Below are 16106 nucleotides of genomic sequence, written 5' to 3'. Positions count from 1 at the left end.
GAGAGAGAGAGAGAGAGAGAGAGAGAGAGAGAAGAGAGAGAGAGAGAAGAGAGAGAGAGAAGAGAGGTGGGAGGAGGGGCAGAGAGAGAATCCCAGGCAGGCTCTGAGCTGTCAGCACAGAGCCCAACGCAGGGCTCGATCTCACAAACCATGAGATCACGACCTGAGCCAAAATCGAGTCAGACACCTAACCGGCTGAGCCACCCGGGCGCCCCTCTTCTGTTACTTGTAAGGACACTTTTCACTGGATTTAGGACTCACATAGTTAACCCAAGATGATTTCCTCCCAAGATCCTTAACTTAATTCCATCATCAAAGAAACTTTTCCCAAGTCAGGTTGCATCCACAGGTTCCGGGACACGGACATATCTTTGGGGGGGGGGGTGTCTGTTCAACCCACCACAGCCAGCCTGACCCTCCGGTCCAGGCTCTGACGGGATCTGCGGTGATGTGCCAAGCTGCACACGTGCGGCGTCCCCTAAGTTGCAATGAGCGCCTGGAGTCTAGGCTGTCCCTCCTGCCCACAGAAGTGGGGCGCTTGGCGGGGCAAGAGAGAGGCCTCAAGAGAAATCTTCTAGACACACGCAGGCCCAAAGACCACTAGCATGAGCCCTACCCACAGTCAAGGTTTTAGAAAAAGAAGGACTTTCTAGATATCACGTGCGACATGGGACCCTTGGTTTTTTTTAATTTTTAAATTTTTTTTATTAATAGTTTATTACCAAGTGGGTTTCCATATAACACCCAGTGCTCTTCCCCACAAGTGCCCCCCTCCATGACCATCACCCCCTTTCCCCTTTCCTCCTCCCTCTGCAGCCCTCAGTTTGTTTTCAGGAATCAAGAGTCTCTCATGATTTGCTTCCCTCTCTCTCCCTTTCTTTTCCCCCCCTTTGCCCTTCCCATGGTCCCTTGTTAAGTTTCTCCTGTTAGACCTGTGAGTGACAACATATGGTATCTGTGGGAGCCTTGTTTAGATCCTGGCTGAAGAAAAATGGCATAAAATACATTTGGGGACAAGCAACAAAAGTCAAAATAGCAAACTGGACCTCATCAAAAGTTAAAACTTTTACTTCAGAGTACTCCATCAGGAAAGTGAAAAACCCCGCAGAATGGGGGAAAAATTTTACCAACCACACATCAGATAAGGAAGCTGTATCTATAATATACAAACAGCATGCACAACTCAATAACAAAAGTATTTCAATTTAAAAATCTGCAAAGAATATGGAGAGGTGGCTAAAGAAGATATACAGGGGCTCCTGGCCGGCTCAGTCAGTGGAACACCCAACTCTTGATCTTGGGGTCATGAGTTTGAGCCCCATGTTGAGTGTAGAGATTACGTAAAAATAAAATCTTTAATTTTTTTTAAATAAAGAAGATAGGGGCCCCGAGTGGCTTGGTCAGTTAAGCCTCCGACTTTGGCTCAGCTCATTATCTCATGGCTCATGAGTTCAAGCCCCGCATCAGGCTCTCTGCTGTCAGCACAGAGCCCACTTTGGATCCTCTGTCTGTCTCTCTTTCTCTCTCAAAAATAAACATTAAAAACTAAAAAATGACTACAAACTTGTCGGAGAGTTGGAACAACTCACGGATGGGGTACTCGATGTTAGGGAATTATAATTCTGCCAGGTATTGTCAATGGCATTAGGGGGGATGCACGTCTTCTGAAGAGAAGCAGGTGGACGTATTCCTGGGCAGAGTATTATGAGATCTGTGATTAATTTGTTCATGTTCTGGGGGAAAAAACTAGTACATGATAGAGACAGATGACAAATATGACCGAAAAAATGATGACAATTCTATCTCTGGGGTGTCTAGATGCCTGTTATTCTTTCTTTTTGTAGGTTACGTTCTTCATAGTAAAAAGTTAAAAGAAATACTTTCCTCTCTATATGAAGGTCAAAATCAAGCAAGTGGGTGTCTGTATCCTATTTAGGGATGAAAACAGATTGAATGGAAATTGCCAATTTAAATAAACGCTGGGGACATCACGTGCTAAGCTCCTGCCTTATGGAATGTCTCTCCAAGAGCCAGAGTAGCTGGGCCCTGAGTGCCCCTGAGTGCCCTGTGGGCCCCTGGCTGGGCGGCGGCCCCTTCCCCGGCTGTTAACCCCCGCCGCTCCTGAGGGCAGCCGGCAGCCAGCAACTAGGGCTGGCCTGGCAGGGGCGCTGGAGCCCAAAGGGAGGCCGGCCCTGGACCGCACTGTGCTCCGGGGGCCCACAGTCAGGTGCAGCTGCAGCCCATCAGACCTCACCCCCCTTCTGGTTTCCTTGTTCCGTGATGCCAGTGCGGATGCACAGGTGGCTGACTGTGCAGGGATCCGCTGTCCACTAGAGTTGTGATGGGGTTTTTGCTTTAAATTTTTTAATGTTTTATTTATGTATGTATTTATTTATTTATTTATTTATTTTGCGAGAGAAAGAGACAACATGAGCAGGAGAGGGTCAGAGAGAGAGGGAGACACAGAATCTGAAGCAGGCTCCAGGCTCTGAGCTGTCAGCACAGAGCCCAATGCGGGGCTCAAACCCACAAAACGCGAGATGATGACCTGAGCTGAAGTCGGCCACTTAACAGACTGAGCCACCCAGGCGAGAGAGCGAGAGAGCGAGCGAGCGAGAGCGCGCGCACTCGTGGGAGCCAGGGGGAAGGGAAGAGGGAGAGAGAGAGAATCCCAAGCAGACTCCATGCTCAATGCAGAACCCGACTTGGGGTCCATCCCACGACCCTGAGATCATGACCTGCGTCGAAATTAAGAGTCCAACACTCAACCAGCTGAGCTGCCCAGGCGCCCCCTACAGTTGTAGTGTTTTATGACAGAATGTCTTCTAAAATCTGTGTGATGTTGCGCCTCGAGGGTGAGGTGGAAACGTGTGGGCTTTCTAACGCTGTTGGAGCCGGGCCGCCGGCCGCCATCCCTCCAGGGCTCTGGGAAGCCCTGTGCTTTAGTGCCCTGCGCTTCGCGTGCTCTCATACCCCAGGGACGGGCTCCAGCTACCAGGCAACCTGGGGCCCCATTCTGGGGAGTCAGGCCACCTCCCCCTCTGGACACCAACTCAGGAGGGAGTGGGGAGGGGGGATTGGAAACGTCGGTGTGGAGGATGGAGCAAGGGAAGAAATTGGAAGATTTGAAAATGTGGTTAAGGATTGACGCTGTGAGCCCCATGCCACTCAGCTAACATGGGCAGGCTGTGTCAGAGCAAAACTTCCACCGACAAAGCAAAGGGGCAAAGAAGACTTTTATTCAAGGCCAGTGCGACGGGGGTGGACAAGGGAACTCAGCCCCCCTAAAACAAAACTGGAGAAGGGCACATGAGTGGCTCTAGTCGATGAAGCATCCAAGTTCGGCTCAGGTCATGATCTCACAGTTCGTGGGTTCGAGCCCCACTTCGGGCTCTGTGCTCACAGCTCGGAGCCTGGAGCCTGCTTCCCATTCTGTGTCTCCCTCTCGCTCTCTGCCCCTCCCCCACTCACACTTTGTCTCTCTGAAAAAAAAAATAATAAACATTTTTGAAATTTTTTTAGAAATGGCTAAAATGGGGGCAACAGGATGGCCCAATCAGTTCAGCATCCAAGTCTTGATATCGGTTCAGGTTGTGATCTCGCAGTTTGTGAGTTCAAGCCCCGAGTGGGGCCCTGCACTGGCAACCCAGAGCCTCCTTAAGATTCTCTTTTTCTCTCAGCGCCTCTACACTCTCTCTCAAAAACAAACACTTCAGGGCGCCTGGGTGGCTCACTCAGCTAAGCTACCGACTTTGGCTCAGGTCATGATCTCACGGTTCGTGGGTTCGAGCCCGGCATCGGGCTCTGTGCTGACAGCTCAGAGCCTGGAGCCTGCTTCAGATTGTGTCTCCCTCTCTCTCTGCCCCTCTCCCACTTATGCTGTCTCTCCTTCCTCTCAAAAATAAATACACATTAAAAAATCATAAATAAATAAACATTTTAATGGCTAAAATTTTATTATATACATTTTACCATATTAAAATTTTCTCAAATACACAGGAGAAATTAGTTTTAGTAATATTTTTATGTATCCCATTATGCAGAAAATAGCATTTCAACAAAAATTTTAGTTTATTAAAATGTCATAAATATTCTTTGTATCATAGTAAGCCTTTGAAAGTCCATCTGTAGTCACGTGTCCAGCGCACTTCAATTCAGCCTAGCCACGTGCTCAACAGCCACTTGGGGGCGTGGCCGCCAGAGGCCAGCCTTGATCACCTGCGAGTGTCTCCATCCTATTCGCAAAGACCCACGTCTCCCCTGCAACCCACCGGCACATACGCCTAGTTTCTCCACAAACCTCCCGCAGCGTCTGCAAACGCACCCCCAGGACCCAGGCCGGCCCTTCCATTTCTGCGCAGACATCTTTCGAGAATGTATTTGCTCCAAAACAGGGGTTGATTCCAAATCCAGGACCGCTGGTTGATTTGACCTGCAAATCCCCCCTCCTTTGCATAAATTTGCATCTCATTCATGTGTCAATCGCAAGCGCCTGGTCGGGCCTCAGATGGTCATCTCAAAGTCGGGGAGTTGGTGACCTGGGGCCCAGCAGAAGCCCTCCACGTGTCCCTCGTCCTGCTTCCCCTCTTCCTCCTCCTCCTCTTCCTCCTCGAGGCTCTCCTCCTCCTCTTCCAGGATGGTGACCAGGTCCTCCCGCAGCGCCCTCAGCTCCAGCCCCAAGCTGCACAGCTGGCCCAGCAGCTGGATGTCCACTTGGCGGAGGCACCACTGCCAGTGGGAAGGGGGAGGCATGGGCATCCCGCCCCGGAGGGCAGGGGGTCAGAGTGCACCCCCCCCCCCCCGCAACCTCCTGGAGTCCCGGCAAAGATTCTTTGTTTGACCAAATTTAGCTAAGCTCCTAAACCCTCTCTGGGCCTGTGCGTTTCCTTATAAATCCAGTTTTACCAAGAATCTCCCCTCCTCCACGTCTGATCCCTGCCGGGTCCCGTCTCATCTCCCTGGCCTGCCTCCAGCGAGAATCCTGTTAGTCGGTGAAGCCAGATGCCCCACTGCCCCCTGAGGTTTTCCATCCGCTGACCCCCGCCCTCTCCTTCGCTTAGAAATTCCCACTTGCCCTTCTCTCTCCCCCTTGGAGTGGTCTCTACACCTATCACTTTATCATCTTTAATACAATTCACAGGGAAGCTCTTCATGGGGCGCCTGGGTGGCCCGGTAGGTGAGCGTCTGGCTTTGGCTCAGGTCGTGATCTCATGGTTCATGGGTTCGAGCCCCACGTCGGGCTCTGTGCTGACAGCTCAGAGCCTGGAGCCTGCTTCAGATTCTGTGTCTCCCTCTCTCTCTGACCCTCCCCTGCTCCCACTGTCTCTATGTCTCTCAAAAATAAATAAAAGACATAAAAAAAAAAGGAAGCTCTTCTTTAATCAGCCAGGCCCGCAGCACGTGGGTCTCTTGATCTCTGCCTCTGTCTCCCCCATCCTTGTCTCTCCACTTCATTATCCTTCACTATCTCTGTGTGTTTCTGTGCCTCCCTTATTGTGTGTCTCTCTCTTGTTACCTGTCTCTGCTTTCTATCCCCCTTGTCTGTCTGTCTCTATGTCTTTCCATACCCCTTTCTGTTCGTCTCTATTTCTCTGCCTCTGCCTTTGCTTGTCTCCATCTCTCTGTCTCAGATTTAATCTGAGTCTCTGTCTCTGTTAGTTGCTCTCAATCTCTGCTTTCTGTCTCTGTCTCTCTTTTTATGAGTCTCTCTGTCTCAGTCTCTCTTCTACTCCTGGCTCTCACTCTTTGGGTCTTGCTATGTCTCTCTCCCTGCCTCTCTCTTTCTCTGTTTCTCTATTCTTGTCTCTTAATTCCTTGGATTTTTTTTTCTTGTCTATTAATTTCTGTCCATCAATCTCTGGCCCCTTTGCAATTTCACTCATTCCGCTTCACACATGAGTTCTCCGTCCCCACCACCTGCCTCCCGCTGCCCCTGTCTCTTGCCCCTCAAACCCTCACTCACCAGTTCCTCCCAGATCCACAGCAGACTCTCCCTGGCACCTGCACCCTCTACCCGTGGGGACGAGAGGGTCTGGCCAGCTCTCCTCACTGGCGGGGGCGCCATCAGGGCCGGGGGAGGTGGGTCCAATCCTGGGGGCACCAGTCCCGCCTGCCTCAGTTGCCTCCACAGCTCCATAGTCTCGGAGCAGTGGCAGCCAGGAGCAGAAGTGACAAGGTCCAGAATGACCCAGTCCCCTGAGGAGGTGGCAGGGGAAGTGGGGGGAGCAAAGGGCAGGGGTGGGGGGGGAGCAGGTGCTTGGAACAGAATTCCAAAGTCCACTCTCTGGTAAGAATTGGCAGCCTCGTGGGGGTATTCTTCCTTCTAAAGTCTAACCTCAACTCTGCTCACAAGGGCCCAGCCACACCCGCTCTGGTGGACGCCAAAACCCCCACCCTCTTGAGCCTTTCTCAAGCCCAACCCCTCGTGGGTGCTGGGGTCTGTGGATGCCTGGCCTCATCTGTCCCATCCCCTGCTGGGTCCCTCCCACTGCTCTTCTTCAGCCTCCATACTTCCTTCCTCTCCATTCTCTGACTTGGACCTTGTCTTCCCCACGTGGGCCCCCCAGGGCTTTCCAGTTAGTGCCCCAGAGGAGCCAGGGGTGACTCCCAAGCCATGATTCCTCGGCTGAGGCGCCACAGGGCCCAGGCTCTGCTGTCCCCTGACTTGCCCACAGATACCATCGCTATCCCGTGGGCCCTGCCATGGAAAAGACTGGGGTGTGGGCCTCCCTCTGCTCCAGTCTTTCTCTCCACCCAGGGTGTTCGAATCCCACCTGACTGCCAATGGTCCCCGGGTCTCTGACTCCAGTTCTGACCTCCGGACCGCGCTCCAGGCGCACACTCAGGAGATCACCTAGATGTCTCAGCCAACGCGAGGTGAATACGGTCAAAACATCTCTCAGTTGGGACCTACCCCCCCCCCCCCCCCCCCCCCCCCCCCCCCCCCCCCCCCCCCCCCCCCCCCCCCCCCCCCCCCCCCCCCCCCCCCCCCCCCCGTCTTCTGTCCGATGGGACCCTTGTCATTGCATTGGGGCCATCTTGACCATCCAGAATAGTCTCCACATCTCAAGATGCTTAACTTAACCTTGCCTTCCTTTCATCATGTAAAACAACAGAGTCACACGTTCCAGGGACCAGGGCACGAATTCTGGAGGGGCGTGTGTAGAGTGGGGGGATACCGTTCAGCCCCCCATTCTTGCCCTTTCACACCTGTCACTTTCCCAGTCCCCCTGTCTCCATAATTGGCTTTCCCATCCTTCTAGTTTCCTGAGCTACTGTCTCAACCTTCAAAACAGACTCATAATCTGAGCACTTCTCACCATTTTCCATTGCCCCATGCCCGCTCCTGTCTCCGTTCATCTCTTGCCGGGACTTTGCTGGCCCCACTTCCACCCTTACTGGCTAAGTTCTGTTCGCCACCCGGCAGAAATGGCCTTTTAAAAAATGTCAAGCAGGGGCACCTGTGTGGCTCAGTCAGTGAAGCATCTGACTTTGGCTCAGGTCATGATCTCGCAGTGCAGGAGTTCAAGCCCTGCCTTGGGATCTGTGCCGACAGCCTGGAGCCTGCTTTAGATTCTGTGTGTGTGTCTCTCTGCCCCTCCCCTGCTTGCTCGCTCTCTCTCTCTCTCTCTCTCTCTCTCTCAGGAAAAGAAATATTTTTTAAGAAAAAGAGCAAATAGGGTGCCTGGGTGGCTTAGTCAGGTAAGCCTCCAACTTCGGCTCAGGTCAGATCTCACGTTCGTGGGTTCAAGCCCCACATCAGGCTCTGTGCGGCAGCTAGCTGGCAAGCTAGCTCAGAGCCTGGAGCCTGCTTCCAGTTCTGTGTCTCCTTCTCTCTCTGACCGTCCCCCTCTCATGCTCTGTCTCTCTCTGTATCAAAAATAAATAAAACATTTTTAAAAAAAGAAAAAGAGCCAATAGATTATATAAAAAAATAATAATAAATAAAATAATGTAAATCAGGGGCACCTGGGTGGCTCAGTCAGTTAAGCATCCGACTCCTGATTTCGGCTCAGGTCTTGCTTGCTCTTGCTGTCCATGAGCTAGAGCCCTGAATTGGCTAGTTGGGGGGCGCTTGGGTGGCTCAGTTGGTTAAGCGTCTGACTTCGGCTCAGGTCATGATCTCACAGTCTGTGGGTTCGAGCTTCCCGTCAGGCTCTGTGTTGACAGCTCAGAGCCTGGAGCCTGCTTCAGATTCTGTGTCTCCCTCTCTGCCCCTCCCCCTCTCATACTGTGTCTCCCTCTCTGCCCCTCCCCCTCTCATACTCTGTCTTGGTCGCAATAATAAATAAACATTAAAAAAAAAAAAGAATTGGCTAGTCTGTGTTGCATGGTTGTATACTCGGGATTATAAAGTCTCTACAGCTATCTGTACAACGAAATGGATCATTAAACCTGTGTTTATTCAGAAAAAAATAATAAATCATATCATGACATGCCCCTGAGAATGAATACAGCACGCTCTGCTTCCTGCCCGCCTCTCTGACCTAGTCTCCTACTTCTCTCTGCCAGCTGGTTCCCACTCCTGGACCTTTGCACTGGCTGTGCCTCTGGACCACCTTTCCCCCACGATCTTTGAATGGCTGTTTCCTTCTTATCCTTCACTTCCACTTAAATATCACTTCTTCAGAGAGACTTTTACTGATGCCCTAGTCACTGCCTATTATATTGCCTGTTGTTATTTGCCTCTTATTATCTTGCTTATTCTTTTGTTTCTCATCAATCCTCTCCTGGCCCTAGAAAGTTGACTCCCTGAGATAAGGGCGTGGTCGGCCTTGTTCACCATGGTAACCCCAGTATCCAAAACAGTGGGCCACGTGGTAGGTGCCCAGTAAATATCTGTGAATGAATGAACGAATACTTCTATCCACAAGACTTTATATTGAATCTTCACACTGAGAGATGGCGTTGAACTCCAAACTAAAATTGCAAACACATCACGGTACTTGTCTTGAGATTTCCTCTCTCTTAGCCTTAAGTCTAACCTCACTACCCACTAGACCTTTTCCTTCCCGGGTCCTGGAGTAAAGAATTCCTCAGTTTCCTAGTCAGTAATGAAAGCTGGAGAAAGAAAGCAGCTCACGGGGGCTGAGTACAGTCGGAGGGAGGGCACTCTACCAGGAAGGACTACCCGCTTTCTCCTAGGAAAAGGCTGCAGAGTCCGATTGTAAGGACCATGGAAATGGCGCTGGGAGGAAGCCAGGAATCCCTAAACCAGATTAAAAAGTGCGTGCACCTTTAAGAGAAGATTTGAAAACAGAGGGGGCGTCGCCCTAGGAAAAGTAATCTCAGGCTCTACCCAGCGGGTGGACTAAGAAAAACCGGCCCCTTCCGGTTACGTATCCCGGCAAAATGGCGGCGCCCAGGGCGGTAAGTGACCGGATCTCCGAGAGCCCCCAAATTGAAGTCAGCTCTGCGGTCTTGACGCCTTCGGGGTTTCTGTCAACACCCAGGGAGCAAGGAGCAAGAGACAGCAGTAGGTCTTGCCCGCTAAGGCTCGCGATGGAATCGCAGACAGTGCAGCCTCTGGGCGCCGGGACGCACCGGTTTGAGTCACAGAAAGCTGTGGTGCTTTAGGGAGAAAGTGGGGCGGGAACTCAGCGGGGAGAATCCAATGGGGAAGCAGGGAGTGTGTTCCGAAAATGGCGCACCCAGCCAATCATAGGGAAGGATCCCGTGGCCGGCACTGAGAGTGGGACCCGCAAAGGAAGAGTTAGGGAGGGATTGGAGAAGCCAGGATTTGAGATTCTAGGGAGAGACACCAAAGGATACAGGTGAGGAGAGCTCGTTGGAGAGTTAGGGATTTTTATGGAAAAGCAAAGGGATGATGGGAATGGAGGACAGGAAACAAAGGATGAATTTAGGAGTTCCGAGGGAAGGACCTGGGGGCAATTAAGGGGAGAATTTGCGATATTCCTGGAAGGAATTTAGGAATACCTGAGTAAAATTAAGGAGTGGATTTAGGGACAAATAAACTGAGACGTTGGGGACCTAGGAATTTTGAGGGAAAATAAGGATTTGGGCAAATTACTGAGAAAAAATGGTTGAAGCAGAAAGAGAAATTGAGGCAGGCTAAGAGAAGACCGGAGGAAAATTGAAGACATAAATTGAGGGTGGTTTGGAGAAAAATTAAGATTCTATTTTGGGGAGGGGCGCCTGACTGGCTCAGTCGGTGGAGCGTGGGCCTCTTGATCTTGGGGGTTGTGAGTTCAAGCTCTGCATTGGGTGTAGAGATCAATTAAAAATAAAACCTTTAAAAATATTTGGGGGGGATAAAAATGGGTTATTTAGGAAGACTCCAGGGAAAATGGGATAAAATTAAGGGGATATATTGTGGGAAATTAAGAGGTCAGATAATAGACAAAAATAAGGGTTTGAGAAAGATCAGGGGAGAATTGGGATGACCGAGAATGGCCAAATCAAAGAGAGAATTTAGGGTTGAACTTGGGGGGAACATAGGGACATTGGGGGGGGGTTCCCAAAAGCAGAATCTGAAAGTTCTGAAAGGAGAAATCTGTAAGCCAGGAAGCAGTGTTGGGACAGGTCATGGGCCAAGAGCAGGGTTATCGGGCTCTGACTCTCCTTTCCCATCCTCCCCAGTCCCTGCACCTGGTGGCCAGAGTATGGAATGGGGGTACCAGGGGCATCCGTGGCCCGAGCAGGGTGCTGGCCCCGGAGGGCAATCAGAAGGAGGGGAGGTCGCTGCTCCGGTTCCTGGCTGACCGCTTCCATGACGTCGAGGTTCTCAGGGACTACCTGCTCCGAAAGCAGGTGATGAAGGTGAACCAGAAAAATCGGTGAGAACCCTTGGCCAACAAGACCCTACTGCTGGGGACTTCCCAGGGAGAATTCAGATCCTCCCCTTGCGACTCCTGGACAGCGTGTGACTTCCATACCAGCCCTTCGGGGTTGTATCTTCCCCCAAGGACTCCAGTTCACATGGTGACCTGCTGCCCACCATCTCTTGGAGGCACCTCAAGAGATGGCTGGCACCTCAAACTTCCATGGGGAACAGCAAACCCTCGACTTGCCCCTAAGAAAGTCTGCTCACCCCCAAGCCTTCCCCATCCCAGAAAATGCAGCACTGTTCCCAGTGTTTCAGGCCACATTCTAAGGAGTCATCCCTGACTCTTCGTGTCTTCCATACCTAGCCCACCAATACAATACTAGACCATCCCAAATGTGACCAGCTGTGACTGGTCCTCACTGTTTTAGCCTGGTCTGAGCCCCTTTGTTTTACAGTTAGGTTTAATGCACTAGTCTCCTAAGCTGGTCCCCTTCTGCCTCTCCAGTCTAAAGGACGGACTCTTAAATAACTAAAAATAGAGGGGCACCTGGATGGCTCAGTCAGTTAAGCATTGGGCTCTTGGTTTCGGCTCAGGTCATGATCTCACAGTTCTGTAAGTTCAAGCCCCCACATCGGGCTCTGCACTGACAGTGTGGAGCCTGCTTGGGTTTCTCTCTCTCTTCCTCTTTTTCAAAATAAATAAACTTTAATAAAAGAGAGAAAGAAACTAAAATAGAAAACACCAGTTAACTTAGAACCCTCAGTGTCCTATTGCAACTAAAATAAAAGCTAGACTCCCAGGCCTAAAATCTAAGCTTTGAGACCCTCCCCCTACTGCCCTCACCCCCACCAGCATGGTGTCCACGTGGCTATTTTTTCTGCCATCCTAATTTGAGCCTCTGAGCCTTTACACTAGCTGTTCTCTTGGCCTGGAAGGCTCTTGTCTTGACCTTCGACCTTTCTTCCCACCACTCAAATCTCTGCTCAAGCGTCACCTCCTGCAAGAAGTATTTCTTAATAAAGTAGCATTCTGCTTCCCCACCCCTGACCCAAGGCACTCCACGTCAGTCCTTCGTCATGGAATGGATTCTTTCTGCAATTTGCCCTTAACTTCCTGGTTTGTTACCTGTTTCCCTCTGTAAATTAGCTTCAGAAGGGCAGGGACCATGGTCTGTGTTGGTGCCCAGCACTGAATAGATACCTTGCAGACTGTCAGTCTGTCCATCTGCACATCCCGGTCCTGCTGCTGTGGGCTCTGGGCAGCACTGGGCATGGCAGGGGGCAGTGGTGCCTCCGGACCGCACCCTCAGCTACTGTTCTCCCCACAGGCCCTTCATCTACATCAAGCAGCGATATGGTCCCTACGTCGCAGGCGCCTATTTCATCCTGAAGCAGGGAGGTGCGGTCAGGTATGACGGCACCGTGTCCGCGGCGAGCAGTCCCTGAGCCCTCCTGACTCCGTGAGCTCCGGGCTCCGGCCCCTCCTGGCTCTAGGGCTCAGGGCTCCTTCCTGAACATCATTCTGCTCTGTCAACTGTAAAACGGGACCGTGGCTGTGCCCAGGCTGCAGGGTTGGCTGCAAAGATTCAAAGCCATTTTGCTACTGAAGCACTTGGATCGGGCCTGGCACAGCGCACGTGCTCAATAAAAGTCAGGGTTTCTTTTCTTTCCTTCACCCCTTCCTTTCTCCTTCCCTTCCTCCTGTTTTCTCTCCCCTTTATTTTTTTTTTGAAACAGGATGTTTATGCATCCACCCCTCATTTTGTTCCCATGAAAACTTTCAGGGCCTGACGTAGAGTGAATGCACCAGATGCCACAGAACCATGTTGTCGCCCAGGGCTGGGGAGCGTCCTCTTGGCCTGGGGAGGGTGGGTGCCCTGCTGACACCCCCCCCCCCCACAGGTTTCAGGGCAAGGAGTGGATCCGGCCAAATCAGCGTGGCCACTTCTCTCTGGACTTCTTGAAGTTGCAGGCGGTGCCCGTAGAGGCAGTCGATGCCAGTGGCTGCGCCATCAACTACCAAGGCCTGGACAGCCTCTGTGAGTGCGGCGGAGACGGGCAGGGCCGGGCGCTTTCCCTTTGGCAGTGAGCTCCAGAAAGGCCCTCAGTGCCGTCCCTCCCGCCCCCCTGCAGTGGCCCTGAAGGAGCTCCAGTCCCTGTGGCTGCAGCACTGTCCCCACGTGGATGACTGGTGTCTCAGCCGCCTCCACCCGCTGGCCAGCTCGTTGCAGGAGCTCTCACTGGCCGGCTGTCCCCGCATCTCTGAACGGGGCCTTGCCTGCCTCCACCACCTCTGGTGAGACCTCGCCTCAAGCCGGGGGGGGGGGGGGGCCGGGGGGGGGGGCCCCCCCCGGGGGGGGGGGGGGGGGGGGGGGGGGGGGGGGGGGGGGGGAGCGGCCGGTCAGGCAGTCCCCGTGTCCCCGCCTCCACGACGGATCTGGAGATGCGTAGGGTCAGCACAGATGAGCAGTCTCGGCGCATCTGTGCCAGAGGGAAAGGACACTTGGGTTTTCTTGCCTTTGGTTTCAACAAAGACCCCATGACGTTTACACTGTTGGAAATAGTAGGAGCCAGAATGTCCGGCTGGGATTAACGTGGTGGGTGTCGTGTCCCTGAGCTGCTCTAGTGTGTTCTGGACCCTGAAGGACTTTACAGCTAAGGAGGTGGGGGCTGCAGTGGGGGCTGGTGCCCCCCTCCCCCGCTCCCGCACAGAGGCCATCCTGACGTGGCTGCCCCCTCGGTGCCTCCTTTCAGGAACCTCCGCAGGCTGGACATCTCGGACCTCCCTGCTGTGTCCAACCCGGGCCTCACTCGGATCCTGGTGGAAGAGATGCTTCCTAACTGCGAGGTCCTGGGGGCCGACTGGGCCCAGGGCCTCAAGTTGGGGCCTGAGGAGCAGTCTCGGGACCCGGCCAGCCCCATGCCTGCCTAGCTCTCCGCCCGCCACGCTGAGGCTGGATCTCAGCAGAGCCCTGTGGATGGTGCCCCGTACTTCTGGCATCCAGTACTCCTGGCATCCAGTTGGTTCACTCGGCATGGGGTCAGGGTGGGATGATGGTTGTGGCAACGTCAGGTCAGAGGGGAGAAGGGGAGGTTGGGGTACCTCTTCCCCACCCCAGGGGCTGTGACTGGCTGCATCCTAGGCAGAAAGGTCACAGGCTTCTCTCCTGGGTTCCAAGAGTCACTTCCTCCTGCCTCTTCAGGCCTGGGGGGAGGGGAAGCAGCCCCAGGAGCTGTGTTCCCCCCCCCCCCCGTGGTTTCCCCATACCCGCCCACTAGCATGTACAGAGCTCTGCTCTTGCGTCCAGAGACTCTTCTCCAAGTATCCTTGAGCATGCTGCTGCTTCCTGCCGGGACCCTGGCTGACGCAGGGGCACTACTGGCACGGTACGGGGACAGTTCTTCCGTGTGTGACACTGCCCGGCTCCTTGCAGGCTACAGCATCCCTGGCCTACACTCGCTGGATGCCCACGGCACCCCAAGTCCCGCCGTGTCCCCGCTAAACTGACCTGGGCCTTTGAGATCCCTCGCCTTTGCCAAGCAGCAGGAAGCGTCTGTCAGTAGAGGGCGCCCAAGAGATTCCAGGAGGGAAGGCTTTTGCTTCCTGGTTCCTGACCCGTGTGCTGACTGCAGGGTGGGCTTCCTGGTTCCTGACCCGTGTGCTGACTGCAGGGTGGGCTCCCTGAGTGCCCAGCGGTCAGCAGCTTTGCCCGGGACCCCCACCCACCCAGGCGGCTTCAGAGCTGTGCCTCCACCGAGACGCCTCCCTGCCAATGACTCCCCCCTACACCCCACCGGGGGAATTTCCAGTAAATGCCGAGGCACCTTACCGGCGAGTCCCCTGTTATTTCAGTTTGCCGTTCAAGTTAGTAATTCTTTACATTAAACTTCACCTGCTCAGTGTACTGTGTGGTGCTTCGCTCCTGACTGGGTCTGCGCTGATACAGCACTGGCATACCGACGTGGCTGAAGTGACCATTCTAAACATAGGTGCTGGACACGTTCTTTGGCGTGCCCTTGAGTGCTCCCAGACGATGCCGGGCTTGGGTCTGTCTGCTCAGCTCAGGTCAGGGTCTGAGAAGTGGGGGGCCTCCATGACTGCCCCCCACCCAAAGTTCTTACTTCGGGGGGCCAGATCTGACAACAGCCTGGAAGTTTGTGGGTTGCCAAGTTATGATGGTTGGATGCCCAGCTGTGGCAAGTTTATGTGCAGGCATAGGTGCTGACCGGTACACAAGGGACCCTGAAATCTGGAATGGGGTCGTCTGGTTGGACCCAGAAGAAACAGACGATCTCACACTCCCAAGTCACCCGAACCTGTTCCCCATGTCCAAGGAGCCCCGCAGCTTCCGATACCTAAGCCCTGTGCTCACCTCACCCGAGCAGAGAGGCCTTGGAAGCAGGCGTCTACTCATCCTCATGGTCCTTACAAGCACCCCTGCTATCACCCAACCCACAAATACTAAGGTCAATCCCCCGCTCTCCCGGCAGCAGACGCTCACTGGGACCCAGGGGGAGCAGCTTTTCTACATGAGAAGAATTGCAAGGTTTGCAAACATAGGCCTAAGGCTTCGAGGCCAGTGAGGGTGGATACCACACAGAGGGGCCGAGCTCACGGGTCCGTGGGCACTTAGCCAGAAGTGACGAGTTAGCCAGTGCAGCTGGGTGGTTCTGAGGGCTCTCGCGGGTCGGCTGACTTGGAACTTGGACTCCAGTTCAGCTGGCAGTCAGGAGAGCAGCCAGAGCCGCCCTGACTCATCTGGAGGGGGGACCCAGCACCAAGGGAGGTCAGTGTTGAACTGGGTTGCTCATGTTTGATCTGCAGCCTTCCCCTGGAAACTGTTCCACAGGAAGGCAGCTCTCCAGTCGCTCTCCATGATGGACTTTCCCCACTCCCATTCCGTAACAACCAAAACTGTACCCTGAGGTTTCCAATCACCCCCAGAAGCAGCAGCATCGGCCCTGGCGAAGGACCTCAGCACCCCTGGGGGAAGCTAGGTTCCCCTCCCAGCCCCGCGTGGGGGGTGGGGGAGGCCTGCTGGGAAGACCCTTCCAGGGCGCTGGGCCCTGCCCCTGGCTGTCCGCTTCCCCTCCTCCTTTCGTCGCGTCAACACTGGGCACTTCCTCTGCGCTCAGCCTCCAGGAGCTCCCGTGGCTCCCTCGGGCTCCATTACTCAGACTTAGGCGGAGGCAATCAGCTCGGGACAGACTGCTGCTGACACATAGGGGGCCGAGGATGAGCTGATCAGAGAAGCGGGTCAGGTCGGGCTCCTTGGTGCCAGCCAAGGTCCCAGGAGGTCTGGTCTTCTGTCCGCCTCCC

The 16106-nt window shown here is 53.8% G+C and overlaps 2 protein-coding genes across 5 annotated transcripts; one reads left to right on the top strand and one right to left on the bottom strand.

Moving 5' to 3' along the window:
• Positions 1-4052: 4052 nt before the first annotated feature.
• Positions 4053-6886, bottom strand: ERICH4 (glutamate rich 4). 2 transcript variants are annotated; one of them, XM_029925450.1, is made up of 3 exons: positions 6774-6886; positions 5963-6195; positions 4053-4728 (listed from the first exon to the last, which is right to left on the bottom strand). In XM_029925450.1, the coding sequence occupies exons 2-3, from the start codon at positions 6134-6136 to the stop codon at positions 4504-4506; spliced, it is 399 nt and encodes a 132-aa protein (XP_029781310.1). In that variant the 5' UTR covers positions 6137-6195; positions 6774-6886; the 3' UTR covers positions 4053-4503. The 2 variants fall into 2 exon arrangements, with proteins under 2 accessions (XP_029781310.1, XP_029781311.1); XM_029925451.1 differs by having other exon boundaries at positions 5963-6090.
• A 2401-nt stretch (positions 6887-9287) lies between these two features.
• DMAC2 (distal membrane arm assembly complex 2) lies at positions 9288-14691 on the top strand. 3 transcript variants are annotated; one of them, XR_003904007.1, is made up of 7 exons: positions 9288-9369; positions 10600-10796; positions 12115-12195; positions 12689-12825; positions 12920-13082; positions 13541-13790; positions 14221-14691. XR_003904007.1 is itself a non-coding variant. In XM_029926151.1 (6 exons), the coding sequence occupies exons 1-6, from the start codon at positions 9352-9354 to the stop codon at positions 13716-13718; spliced, it is 774 nt and encodes a 257-aa protein (XP_029782011.1). In that variant the 5' UTR covers positions 9288-9351; the 3' UTR covers positions 13719-14691. The 3 variants fall into 3 exon arrangements, 1 of the variants encoding a protein (XP_029782011.1); XR_003904006.1 differs by having other exon boundaries at positions 13541-13806; XM_029926151.1 differs by having other exon boundaries at positions 13541-14691.
• Positions 14692-16106: the final 1415 nt, after the last annotated feature.

The sequence above is a fragment of the Suricata suricatta genome, chromosome 16, assembly GCF_006229205.1.
Source record: "Suricata suricatta isolate VVHF042 chromosome 16, meerkat_22Aug2017_6uvM2_HiC, whole genome shotgun sequence".
Taxonomy (NCBI): domain Eukaryota; kingdom Metazoa; phylum Chordata; class Mammalia; order Carnivora; family Herpestidae; genus Suricata; species Suricata suricatta.
The sequence above is the reverse complement of the archived record's forward strand: the minus strand, read 5'-3'. Positions and strand labels throughout refer to the sequence as shown.

Excerpts from the sequence above, each read along its gene's own strand:
- ERICH4 (XM_029925450.1), bottom strand. The coding sequence starts at position 6,136 with ATGGAGCTGTGGAGGCAACTGAGGCAGGCGGGACTGGTGCCCCCAGGA. Across the intron at positions 4,729-5,962 it reads TGTGGATCTGGGAGGAACTG|TGGTGCCTCCGCCAAGTGGA; the intron begins GTGAGTGAGGGT and ends TCCCACTGGCAG.
- DMAC2 (XM_029926151.1), top strand. Across the intron at positions 10,797-12,114 it reads AAGGTGAACCAGAAAAATCG|GCCCTTCATCTACATCAAGC; the intron begins GTGAGAACCCTT and ends TTCTCCCCACAG. Across the intron at positions 12,196-12,688 it reads AAGCAGGGAGGTGCGGTCAG|GTTTCAGGGCAAGGAGTGGA; the intron begins GTATGACGGCAC and ends CCCCCCCCACAG.